At 42.0% G+C, this 14,123-nt stretch overlaps 1 protein-coding gene across 1 annotated transcript in view; it reads right to left on the bottom strand.

Moving 5' to 3' along the window:
• LOC103364255 (endothelin-1) overlaps positions 1-9,769 on the bottom strand; it is a 31,886-nt gene extending 22,117 nt beyond the window's left edge. The window contains exon 1 of the mRNA XM_008291313.1: positions 9,424-9,769. Within this exon, the coding sequence (XP_008289535.1) occupies positions 9,424-9,484 (61 nt within the window). The 5' untranslated portion in view covers positions 9,485-9,769. The remainder of the gene's footprint in view (positions 1-9,423) is intronic.
• Between the last annotated feature and the right edge of the window lie 4,354 nt (positions 9,770-14,123).

Here is a 14,123-nt window from a genome sequence, read left to right as displayed (position 1 = left end):
GTGAGTAGCTCAAGGACCGTCGGAAAGGTAAAAATCCAACTATTCAATTTCTGTTGCTGTTAAATTGTCTAATTTTGAGGATTTTGTAAATATAACTCGCCTTCCAAACCTGCTGGTAAGTTTTGGGGATCAGCAGATGAGCCTGTTTATATTCCTTCATTATTTGAGTTTATATTGTGCTCACATGGTGCATATTCAAGAGTGTCCAGTCAAAATGACAACAAAGCAGCTGAGACAGGAACCATGTGGCCAGCTAGTATTATTCCAGCAGAGCAGTATACTGGCTCCAGACCCCTCAATTACTGTACACATAGCAGATTTCTTTTACTAATTCAAATAACTTTTTCTTCCAGCCAGATGCAGGGCAAGCCAATCAGCTTTGGTAGCAGAATAAGGACAGAGGATTCTGGTGCCAGAGCCTGAAAAACATTAAGATGAAAGCAGCTGTACAGATTGTTGTAGGTCAACGTACAGAACTGGATTCTTCGGCTCTTGAACGGACATTACTAATTGCTACTAGCGACAAAGTACTGCACTGACAGGTTAATTTGGTGCAAAATAAGCATCTCCCTTCCAAACAGAAAACAGCTAACACATGCTATACAAGACCGCTGCATGGACTTATTTTCAAATTTGCAGTGTGTTGCTCACTGTGAAGAACGAGGCACTGACATGGCCAGTCACTGTCGGGGGTGCAGCTCATTAAAGGCCCGTTGATGTCAGACTATGCTGCTGCTGGAAAACAGCACCCACCGGATGACTACTGCAGCTCCACACAGACCGCAATCCGTGCCGTAACAAAGCGGACAAAAGTCCTGGCAAACGCCTGAATCCATCTGTGGTTTTCCGTGTCAATGTGACCAAAGTTTCACCAGTTCCGGGAACACTTCCCAGCAGCTCTGACTGCGCCGATGAAACAAAGCGAAGCGAACTTGGTGCTCGTGGTCTGTTAATCAATCCCAGAAGGAGTGAAGTCACAAATAACGATGCAGTTAAATTATATAATGTTCACTATGAGCCAACAACAAAAAGAAAACCTTGACCAAGCAGCTTCTGGGCGATTCTTTAGCTCCTGTCACATTTTTACTTACCGTGGGCTCATTTTTAAGACCAGCAACTCTATGAAAGCAGCCGAGCCGTGAGAAGTCGTAGTAGAAGGAACTCAAAGAATGTCTCATGTGCAGTCAAACAAAGTCGTATAAAAAGAAAAAAAATGTATTGTTTTTATTATTTATTTGAAAGAAAACCTGGACTCAATATGTTTTATGGCTCACAGGTTTAACCAATACTGGAAACAAATGTGATATTTTATTATATTTTTTATTTTTTTCGTGTCTGCTTTGCGTTAATCGGAAAAGTTACTGAATTCTTGTCACAAGACTGTTGGTCGCTGTCGGGTCGCGAAATGCTTCAGAGGAGAGCAAAATTCTTAGTGTTTACAGAATCTAGTGAAAGTAAATGTATATTTTTGGCAATTTTTAAAAAAAATGGAAAATGGAGAATAAAGCAATTTGAATTAAAAATCACAATTTTAAACTTCTGGACCCACATGTCACAGATGAGTAGTTCATGGAACATTGGAAAGTTAAAACTTGCATGATTCTTTCTTTGTTTTTTCTTTTTCAGTTATTGCCTCTGATAAATGGCATCATTTTGGTGACATGCTTTCAATCCCCCTTGTGTGGTTTTGAGGTTGAGAAGGTGAAACTTCCTCGACATTACAGATTTCACACCAATATTATTAATTGTAGTCTCCATGTGTGCCATGATATTTCCTTTCTCCATTTTAAACGTAGGTCCAAACCTCAACTTGGACATGTGCCAACCTCAAATGTGATGTCAGACTTTGAGCTGTAAGGTGGTAGTTTATTGTTTCCTTGCTAAAGGCCATGATTGTACTTTATGGAAGTAGACATAACTTCATCCTAGACGTTAGGTTCTCGTCTCTCCTTTTGGCACCCGTTCAATCCTCCAAGCAGCCCTCAGTGCAACGTATACTTCCTTTCCCATAACTTCCTTTAGTGCTTTGTGGCCTTTTAATGCAGGTGTTTGCGTGCCTGTTCCCATAAGCTTGCATACTTTGTGTCCACGTGCAGGTATTCATGCAAATATCTGTATTAGTTTGCATCTGTGACTTTAGAAAAAATAAAATAAAAAACAAGAATGCAGGAAAACCCAAGAGGCAAAACCCCTTTTCAGACTCCTACAGTGTTTGGAGACTGCCAGTTTAATTTTGTGCCTGGTTATGAGATCTTGTTGGCTCCACAGGGTTTGACAATATTTGACAATATACAGGCGGATCAGCCGATAATCCATGAGCTGGCTGTTTGGATTGGCAGGAGTCACTCTGCAGGTAGAGGCCTCTCAAAAAAAGAAAGCATTCAGTAACATAAGAGTTTTCTGCACATTTATAATCATGCTTTCACTTATGGAAAGGAATTGTAGGCATGCAGCGGTTTGGCGTGCAGCTAAACACAGTTTGGGGTTTAAACATGCTGTTTAGCATTTCGTGTCCATTGTTTTTTTTTTCTACTCTTGGTGACTCGAGTTTCTTGGGAGGTAATAAAAGGTGCTGAGGCCAACGTGACAGCCAATGTAAACTCTCAGCTTAATTTGGAGCTTTTGAAACCCAAACGGCTCCAGTTTGAATCCCCAGACAGACTGTAAAAATCTTATTGGTGTGAAGGGTGTTAGAAAAACTCTCTTGTCTGTCCACAGTCCGTGGTGACGCACTGACGGCGGCCAACCGCCAAACCTGCTGCAGCGCGAATACCTTTTCTGACCTCCACTGTGAGCGCAGCTTACAAAGGAAGGACACTGAGAAGATGTTTTAGGATTGATTTTGATGTTAAGTGTATCACATTAGGGCTTAAATTGAGGAACCTACTCATCTCATGGTGCACCATATTTAATGTTCAGGAGGGGTTTTGGTTTCCAGTTGATGTTTTTATTTGAACAGGCCAATATCACATGAATGTCGCACAACAGCAGGTGTCCCAGCTAAGGACTAATTAACCAAAGATTTGATTGTCAGTAACTTGAAAGCTTTTACTTTTAACTACCACTACTAGCACAAATGGTGGTGAATCAGTCCAGTTACCTCCTCTGTGAGGTCAGGTGGGATTTATTGATGCAACAATACTTTAAAAAGTGATTGGTAGCAGCAGATGGTTCTCAGTAGAACTCCTCCGCTCATACAAAGACAACATGTTGGAGATCAACCTTTAAGGAGGGTGTTTCGCTTGTCATGGCGTTTCTTAATTCAATGTGAATCAGGACTTTAGGAGTTGTCTCTTACAAAACGGCTCTATGAATCAACATTTAGTACTCCTCACATTATTCCCAAGGATGCTAATGCTGTTAGCTCCATTAGCTACAATCTGAATGAGGTAGTACAAATATCTAAGTTCCAGGATGAAACCTTTAGTGATAATTGTTCAGCACTTACTTTAACTACACAATGACTTAATTCCCAGGTCCTTTACATCAGCTTAGTTCGAACATAAATCAAACTTGCACGTGCATGTGTGTCATATGTCACCTACAAACACAGACAAATAAAAACTACAGCAATCAGTGGCAATGTTCCCATTGGATGAATGGGCAGCGTTGGACGTGTTAGCAGCTGAACTCCTTATCTTAAAGAAAAACGATTTAATGAAAGAGGATTCCCCATGATGTCTTCAGTGTGAACAGTTTTGGAGCATTAGAATCATGATAAGTAATGATATTTGTATATAATATTTCATACAGTTGGAGCAGAGTGCTGGTCGAGCCGCGCATCGCTGACCTTGCAAAGTAAAGCAATTCGTTTTTTCAACAACAAAGAAGTTGTGATTTTAATCTTTAGTTTATATAATTTTAGAAACAGATATACAACATTTTTTTTTAAACCAACAATAGTCCTAGCACGTGATCACTAAAAAAAATACTTTAACAAGAAACACAAAATATGAAATGTTAAATATGGGATTTATCGCTCCCATTTTTATGTTTCATTGTTGCCAGACATCAGGGGGGCTCGGTGGTTAGTACCGTCGCCTCGCAGCTAGAAGGTCGCAGTTTGCGTCCCGGTGAGGACACCCGGGATCTTTCTGTGTGGAGTTTGCCTGTACAGTGTGGGTTCTCTCCAGGTTCTCCGGCTTCCTCCCACAGTCCAAAAACATGTTGAGGTTAATTGGTGATTCCAAATTGTCCGTAGGTGTGAATGTCAGTGTGCTTGGTTAGACTTGCAACCTGTCCAAGATGTACCCTGCTTTCACTCTGAGTCAGCTGGGATAGACTCCAGCCCCCCGCGACCCTAGTGAGGATTAAGCGGTGTATAGATGATGGATGGATGACAAGAAGCTTGAGGATGAAGACTAACTTTCACTATTTTGGACACAGAGTTTGGTGAGTGTTTCAACTCCACTTAATATCAGGACAAGGCTGCAAAATTTAGCACAAAAACAGCTACGGTATCCAACGGGGACTGGCCCCACTGTACATGCTTCTTTATCCCACCAAATAACTTGTGATAAATTATATGTCACTACCTTGAAAGTAAAGCCTGCTCAGTATACAACAGAGCAGCCAAAATGTTCACCCCATGCCTTACATTTCAGCTCATGTTTAGTCTGGTTGAAAAAAATACACCATCTCCACACTCCATCACAGACCAGGCATCTCCTACTTGCTGCCGCACCTACTTACGGTTGCACCATTGCAAGAGGTATTTAGACATCTCACTGGTGTTTAAACTCCACCAAAAGTCTTATAGTTGTATCATTTTGTGGTTAGAAGTGTTGTAAATGGTCCACCAGGTTCAGGCAGAGGAAATACTACAGCTCATTAAGGTACTGTGGTGAAAGCTCTCTGAGCCAGTGTACCAGTGAGCATTGGAATGAATGGGTCTGGGTTCTTCATCCATTGTTTAATACATTCATTCATAAGGGATTTTTAGACATTTCCAATGCAGCCACCCAGTGGGCATGTCTAAGTATTAATACTGTCAGACGGGATTGTAGCAGCACAAACAGATTTTGTTAGAGGATATATTTCCATTTTAAGTAGCTCAGACTATTCCTGTAGTTATACGGACCACTGGGTTTTATTTCATCGTAGGTGCTGGGAGAAATGATACCCTGGTGTTGTCTTGTGATTTCAAAGTGCTGGTTTGTGCAGCAATCCCTAATAAACCTCAGATGTCTGGCTGTGACACAGAAACACCAAACATGCAGCACAGATTAAGCCCAGAGGACAGCTGGAGATAGTGGAGGAAGAAAAATGGCAAAAGTGTTGCCAGAGGGAAGGAATAGAAAAGGAAATGTATGGACAGCATGGAAGAAAAAATAAATAAATCACAGCCAGGAGAGTAGGAGAGCTTGTTGACAGAGGGGCGCTCCTCTGACGCGAAGGAAGACTCTACGCAAAAAAACTAAAAACAAAATAAGTGTCTAAGTGGTTGGAGGCGACATGTGCCGAGCGCGATTCATCACGCTCAATATTCCATGAAGAAAAGCAGCATTTTACCTCCGTGGTAAGTGTTACCCTGTGACAGTAAATGAAAATGAGGAACTTTAGGGTTGGTCATGACTCTGTAAACCACAAGCCTTATTTCATAATGACGAGGTCAACTTAAGTAGCAACACTCCTTAAGCCACATGCTAGTCTGTCTTAAACTATGACAAACCTTTACTTTTTGTCTGACAACAAGCTTTTGTTTGGTCAATAGGATTGTCAGCCGTGTACAGCTTCAGGTTTTTTTTTTTTACTGATCAGTTCTACATTTCTGTCCAAAGGTGTGCAAATAAAAAGCTGCGGACACAAGCGGTTGATTCTCACATGAACCCACCAGGAACTGTTCCTTCAATGTTCAAGATGTATCAAGAGATGAGGTTTATTATGTCTGCAGTGAAATCAGACCTGAAAAATGAGTGTAGTTTTAAGATGTTGGGTTTTTTGGTGTTTTGTGGGACTGCAGATGTAAATGAGCCCAGCTGCAATCCTGTAAAACAAAGCACCTAATAGGAGGAAATACTGGCCTGTTCTGAAATGTGCTGAACATGTGAAGTGAAATGTGTATTCATTTAGTGTTTCACTTATTAGCATGAAGGGCAAAGTATAACTGGGGCCCAGGAAATAGCCAGACTGGCAGAATTTGTACAAATTGAAATACTAAAAGGACAATCAGAGGGTCGTTAAAGTTATTGTACTTCATCCTGAGGTGGCGACTTATTTAACTGTTGGTCCATGTTAAAGTCATTTCACCACATTTGTTAACACAAGGTCAAAAAACTTTAAAAGGAACTAGTTCCTCATAGTTTGTACCGTTTTCTGAACTACACATGCACGTATACAGACTGGAGCACCAGGTGGAAAAACCCACAGCACTCAAAAGTAGAACACTGACAATACAAATGGGTGGGAGGCTGTTGAGGGATCATAGTTATTTTAGCTATAATCATGGATTAACAACAAGGCAACATGGGTAAGTGCCCTGGGGGTTCACCACAACAGGGGCCCCCAAAGCTCTCAGTCTTCTGATTAGGAGTATGCAGCCCTAAAGCACTTGATCAGCTGATAGATCATGAGGGCCTCCTTAAAACCCATGTATAGGGTCTTCAAAAGGCTCCTATCAGTGAATCAAGTTTTTGGAGTCATCATTTCATTTCTGTACCGTCGTGCTACATGTTTGTTACGGCCCGAGGTGTTTGTGCCGTTTTGTCATGTGGACTTGTTATGTGGAGATGACCTGTGCAGGCCCAGCTGTGGCTGGTTGAGAACTCGCTCCAGGACACCAGCTGCCAGTCATCTCGGCTAATTAACCTGGAGCTGAAGACCTGCACTCCGGTCCTTGTTCTCCTCGCCTCTCATTGGACCACCGCCAATTTCCTCCACCCCAGCAATCACTACACCTGGCTATAAAAGTAACCAGCAACCTTTCAGTCCGGGCTGGCTGGGTTTTAGAGTGAACAGTCAGTCCTGGTGCCTCTCGTTCTGTGTGTTTTGAATTTGTGGAAATGTAACTAAAATGAAATGCAGAGGGGGGCCTTAAAAAGAAAAGAGATAAAATAAGGTGTACAGTATGATAAAAACAAACATGTTTTGAACATTAAAACATGTAAACACATTCCAGTAGACCCCCAGAAACACTTTTTTAAACCTGTGAATGTGCACAATATGGGCTCTTTAATTCATTTACCAAACAGCAAACTTAAATCTTGGACTTTTCTTCTCTCCTTAATGAGAAAAAAAAAAAACAGGAGTTACAGAGCTGGATACATGCTGGAATATCTATATTAGGATAATTCTTATTTTTTAATATCTTCCAAGTTTCCCTCTTTAATGAACATGCAAACTTAGAGGCAGGGAATGCTTATGCTGCTTGTGCCATCGGGAAGCTTTTTATACTCATACAGATGTCTTTTCTCCTTCCTAAAACTTTCCAAAAGTCCTCGTAGGCAAGTCTCGCCACCCTGCAGCCATCTTGGTAATTCCCCAATGCAGTTATTTAGGGCTAACGAGACCACATCCCTATCTAAATTAATGGAGAGAGAGCCATAACTGCAGCTTCAGCGGTTACCGGGACATAAAAACGGCATGTATAGAATCACCAGTCCAATCTGATAAAAACTGTTTAAAAGTTAATGGACTTTTTCTCTGTTTTTCATCGTTGAAAACGCTTTTGTAGACAGCTTTTACTTTTACTATGCATGCACACAGTTCCATGACACTGCAGTTGAATCAGTTTAACAACACAATAAACTGAATGTTTCTTGGTTTGGCTGTTAAAAAGCAAACGATTGCTGCAACGTGTGTCCCAACGATTGCCATTCAGGATTCTTTAAGTGGTCTGTTTTTTTTCCCCCCCTTATAATATCTTCACTGAACCGTCCAGGTTCAGGAACACATTACAGGTTCTTGAAGGAGCTTTCTGCAGATCGCCTGTGGCAGCAGTCTGAGGAACACCTAAACCACTGAGTGGCAGCCAAAGACGTCTAAAGCTGAGATTAGGCCCGTTTTCAATACAACCACTGAGTTACATAACGCGTTCATTAGCTGAAAAGGATTTGTTTCAAATAAAAGAGGTTTTACCACATGGTGTTTAGCACGTACAGCATCTTCATCAAGCCAGAGGCCACATTTGTACATGTTTATTGCTGGATCTTTGCCTGGCTCAGGCTCACCTCTCCAGACTAATTTGCGATCTTACCTGACACGCGAACGTGTGAACGGAGATGGAAGAATAATTTCATCTCACATGAACCCGAACTGAAGAGCTACAACAACAACAACAACAACAACAACAACACAGTACTTTGCCACTCATTCTGTCAATAAGTAAGTCCTCCTTTAAAGATTTGATCTGAGAAGGTTGGGGAATCTCCAGAGACGCTCCTGTGATCCACAAATGCCTTTTTGTTATCTTGTACGTTCACATAGGTCCAGCCAAGACTCCGCAGGTAAAACCTCCGGCAGCGAGATCAAGTAAATGCATTCCAGGTTCTCATTATGCGATAAGACCTTAAACTCCCTGTGATGTACAAAACTACATTCCTGAATATATAACTAAACCGTCTTTAGGGTAGTTACGGTTGCATTGGTTGCTTGATGGAGATTTCTTTAAGTGACACAAAGTTGTAATTCGTATGCAGAACCACAAAACTGACAAAAAGCTGTAAAATGTTGTTGGAAAACGTAACATCAACGGGAATGTGTTTGGTTAACTAATTAAAATGTGGTAAGGTACACACTGTGACCCAGGGCCAGTGTTTTCCCTGGAAACGAGCAGACACACCCATCTCATTACCATGTAAACAAGTGGAACGCTGAAAGTTTGTTGAGGAAAATGGAAAATGCAAAAATAGGGAACAGAAAAGTGGTTAAAAAATGAAAAGAAAAACCAAGGAGCTGGAAAATGCACTTTTATATGTAGTTTAACACTGATGAGCGTAATCATCGAACCTTTTTTTGTTGTTGTTTATTGATGTATTAAGTTAAAAAATGTGACTCGTTTTACATTCTTGCCTTCAGTCAGTTTTCCAGCTACACTTTCATGATCTGTCTATAAACCCTTCATGTTGACTTAAACGGGATCAATGTTGGAGCCAAGTCTCCAAAGTGTACTGAAAATTTTAATACTTTAAACTACAAATGCAGAGAGAGAGTTTTCCTCCTCCAATACAGTGTGTTTAGTCACATTCTCATGGAATTCAGTAGGAGCGCAGAATTTTCAAGTCACCCAATATTTCTGAGTAGTGTGGGTTTATTTTTAAGGTATCAATGTATACATTTCAGAGGAAGTGCATGTTTAAAGAATTTTTCTCATCAAACAGCTGCAACTGATACCCAGCCTCCGTTTCTACCAGCAGGCAGCACTTCACCCGTCAGGAAGTCTACTTATTTAATATTAAAAAATAATAATATTAAAGACAGATTTACCTTGATTCTGGTGGATCAACATCAGAGTGGTGGCGAGGAGCCAGAGGTAAGTGAAGTCCATCCTGCTTGCCTCCTCAGGATTTAACCGATAAATCAAAGAAAAATAAAGCACCTCAGTCTCCACGTTAAGTTCCTCAATGGAGCTGGAACAGCGGAAAAAGAGCCCAAAGGGTCCTGCTAAGTCAAACACCTGGGTGTGAAAATGATTCCAGTCAACGCTGAAGAAAAAGAAATCGTTCCTAAATCAAAATGCCCACTTTGATCCCGTCAGGTAAAACGCTGCAAAACCACCCAGACGCGGTGCTAAGCTGAACCCTGGTTCGGGGGTGTTGGGCTGTATCCTGAGGCTGCTGCGGTTTCCACGCAGAGGGAGGATAGAGTGACGGACTGGGAGCACAGTTGTGTTGAGCTTTATCATAACAGATGGAGAGAAGTGAACTGCAGGAGAGGAGGAGAAGGAGGAGGAGGAGGAGGAGGATACAGGCGGGGAGGCCGGCTCTGCAGTGAGACACCTTCACAGCTTCAGGTCATTAAGTATAGCCGTCGCTCCCCACGGTTCGCCCGTGTCATGCTCTCATGCTTGCTGTGGCTCTCACTGTGGTCTGATCCACGTCTTTGCTTTTTCTATCCTTTGTGTAACCTGAAGTCTGTCAATCTTCTCCCTGGGATCTCCTCACAGAGTCCTCAGCATGGAGCAGCCCTGGGTGTGTATATCATGCACACACTGTTTTATCCGTATCAAATGAAGAGATGCTCTATTGCCAGTGTAGGCACCAATGATTCCGTTGCTTCACCAGTGTAAGAAATGATCAACTCAGTTAAACAGAGACCGACTGAGGTGGAAATGAACGACTGTGGTGCTGTTGTATAAATCCATCCATCATCTATACACTCCTTAATCCTCACGAGGGTCATGGGGGGCTGGAGTCTATCCCAGCTGACTTAGGGTGAAGGCAGGGGACACCCTGGACAGGTCACCAGTCTATCACAGGGCTACACTTAGAGACAGACAACCAAGCACACTCACATTCACACCTACGGGCAATTTAGAATCACCAGTTAACCTCAACATGTTTTTGGACTTTGTGGGTGGAAGCTGGAGAACCTGGAGAGAACCCATGCTTCATGGGGAGTACATCAAACTCAGACACGCAGAAAGATCCTGGGTGTCCAAACCGGAACGCGAACCGTTGATCTTCTAGCTAACCACCGAGCCACCTTGCAGCCCCTGTTGTGGAAATTGGATGCGTAATTTGTTGGTTACAGCAGCGATCACCAAAAACTAATGTGGAAAATGTTACGTTTACTTCTTTTCATGATTTCATGCTACAGAAGATCCTCTGTCCCCACCACAACACCTTGGTCAAGGGCAGTGGCTCATGACCTGGACTAGTGGCTGCTACACTCCAGTGACTCAACTCAACTGTGCAATAAAACCAATAACCTTCGTCCACCAGGACCCATGAACCACATCCCTCCTATATGTTTATCAGTAATTCTACTTCCACATTATACCTGGTTGTACTTTTCTAATACTCTACTTTACTGTAGCAATTCGACACCTTATTGTAATTACCAACAATTTGTTGTTCTATATAGAATGTAACATTTGTGAGTGCTGGATACCTTGAATTTCCCCAAAGGGATGAATAAAATATCTATCTGTCTTTCAAAGATTTACAACCAGCATTGCACTGGCCGCCTGCTGCTGCTCAAGGTGTTCTGGCACAAAACATGAACCCCCTCACCTTTCTATTTCTCACTCGAAGATAAGCGAGTTCCTTCTCTTACAGGCTAAAATCGAAGACTTATATTTGACCTAAAAGAGTTTTGTCTCGAGATGAAACGAAACAAGACATTTGAAGAACATCAGAAGATGACACTGAGGCTTAAGCATATTGAACCCAGACATTGGAAAACTCACCAACCTCCAGGTGTAAATGGATAAGTTTTAAATCTCATTCAGCTGTAACTGGACATGCTGAAAGAGGACACTGAGGTAATCTAAAAGCACCTCATAATTTCGTCCGCCATCTATCATGCTTCCCCTTCTACTTTGGCAGATCATATTTACTGCGTATTTGTTTTGGACTGAATTGCAAAGGAGTTGCCTGCAGTCTGTTCTGACATCATCTGGAACAAAATACGGACCACTGAGCAGGAAAATGACAGAACCACAAAAGGTGGTCCCATGTTTGTGTCAGTCTTTTTATCTTTTTTTGGGCCCAGTTTACGGGAAGCTTTCTCACCGTCCTCCTGTCAGTCTGACTAAAGAACGGCCGTTGTGGTAAACCAGATTTATAAGAGAGTAACGAGGACAATCCAAACATCTGGGAGGCAGATTCTATGGCGAGCTCCACAACGACCCCTTTGGTTGGGTTTCCCCAAAATTGCTCGACCAGATCTCGTGAAATTCTCTAAAATGGGATGTAAACGGCATGCTCTGTGCAGAGGAAGTGAGTGTTTCACCACAGTGAAAGAAAGAGGAATGACGAGAATAGGCAAGCACTGGGGGTCTTTATTTTGCTCTGAGTATTGTGGGAGATGAGAGGACTCAATTCCAAGTTTGTCAATCAGTGGGTGAAGCTTTAATCTAGGCTGAAAGGGACACTTTGTGAGAGTAAAATGTTGAGATGGATAATGTGATGTTTATGTGTTCAGTAGAGGACTGAAGCCAGGATGTGGTTAGCCTAGCTTAGCATGATGACTGGCAAACAGACAAAACAGCCCATTCTATGTAAAGTTCAAACGTATCCCTACTTCTTAGCCTAAAGCTAAGAATTTACAAACATATACGCAAACAGAAACGCTGAAGTGAAAATTTGTGCATTTAAGTGAAGTTATGTGCCGCAACTTTCTGTTCACTAATAGCAGTTCATCCATCTGTCCACTTTCTGTACTGCATCTTTGGCACACTTGGCAAAAATCACTGTAAACACATAACACACTATTCATAAACAAGAAGAGAACATGCATACTGGACAACTGTGCAAGTATTAAACCAATAAAAAATTGAGTTTTAAAACTGGTACAGATACGAAAGACATACAATATAGGAAGAAGAACTCTGAAAACATGTAAGAGACCTGGACATTTAGTGATATAATGTACACACACACACACAACTCTGCTGGGTTTCTCAAACACGCACATGCAGGTGTTAGTATAAGATGAGCGCATGAATATATTTTATCCCACCCTATGGATTTTCATGCATCTTGCAGTTTCTTGGATGTATGTTAACTCTGGATTATGTCCAAAAATAACGTTTAGTGGCTTTATACAACATCTGCACATGGGCGCTATGACAAGATGCATTTTACAGAAAGACTATCAAATGAAGCATCCATAAGGCGTGGATAGGGTCAGGAAACTAAAACACTTTTTTAGAGCTCATAAAAAGACAAACCTCACTGTAGGTCCAAGTCTGTTCCGCATAAAAAACTAGATATGCTGCAAATTCATCCAACTTGGGCTTCTGGCAAAAAGTCCTTCATACTGTCACTGGTTGTTGTTCACCAAGAAATAGCTCCAATTTGTAACGCCTCCAAAACCTGCAAATTGACATTTGGCTCAGCATTTCACGATAGAAAGTTCTCATCAGTGAGCTTTACGGCAAATTCATGTCTGAAGCATCTGCGGTGCTTAAAAGCAAATGTTTGCTATGAGGAGATTACCCAGGGCTGCACAGTGACTCAGTGGTTAGCAGTGTCGCCTCACAGCTAGAAGGTCACCGTTTTGCATCCCGGTGGGGACACCCGAGATCTTTCTGTGTGGAGTTTGCATGTTCTCCCCATGGGTTCTCTCCGGGTTCTCCGGCTTCCTCCTACAGTCCAAAAACATGTTGAGGTTAATTAGGGATTCTAAATTATCTGTAGGTGTGAATGTGAGTGTGCTTGTGTCCTCTGCCTTCATCCTGAGTCAGCTGGGAGAGACTCCAACCCCTCGTGACCCTAGTGAGGATTAAGCGGTCTATAGATAATGGATGGATGGATGCTTACCCACACCTTTATAAGTCATCATTAGAACAGTTGTTATTGAAGTACTAGTAGTAGCCATACTTTGGAGGTGCTTTAATTTGTGCATGCTTTTATCGACACAGGTCAAACATGGTGGGAAGTCCTTATTTCTCCAGGTGTCCTGTGCCATGTCCGCCCACTGTGCTTGGCACACCTCCGACAGAATCACATAAATGGTGCTACAGCAGAATCTCTGACCAGATGCTGTAGTGCATGTGTGTGTTTTTCTGTGTTCGAGGGCAATATGACTGTTTAGCAAACTAACTGACATCCATTGTGGACTGAACAGAACCTTGTGCCGTCCGCTCACTGCATTGGTTTACACACAGGACATGGAACTCATGAAATTTAGAGTATTAGGTGTATTTTAAACTAGCAAACTGCTTCCTCCTGCTTTCTGTTTTTCATGCTAAGCTAAGCTAACCACATCCTCACAGCAGGATTATACCTGATGTAGTCTTGCTATATGGTGACCATGTTTTATTTTTTCACTTTAAAAATGAATTTTAGGATTTTAATCCAACACAGTCTAACACAGTATCTCCTCACGGCTAGCTTGCTGTCTTCACTGAAACAATCCAGCATTCGTACACGGCTAGAAGCCCAGAGTGGCTCGGACCGATCCACGCTATTGCAACTTGTCTTGTGCATGTTACAGCTTGTGCACAGTCATGCCTACAG

This window comes from Stegastes partitus, unplaced genomic scaffold, assembly GCF_000690725.1.
Source record: "Stegastes partitus isolate 25-593 unplaced genomic scaffold, Stegastes_partitus-1.0.2 Scaffold734, whole genome shotgun sequence".
Classification (NCBI taxonomy): Eukaryota; Metazoa; Chordata; class Actinopteri; family Pomacentridae; genus Stegastes; species Stegastes partitus.
Note: the sequence above shows the minus strand (reverse complement) of the source record. Positions and strands in the feature narration are given on the sequence as shown.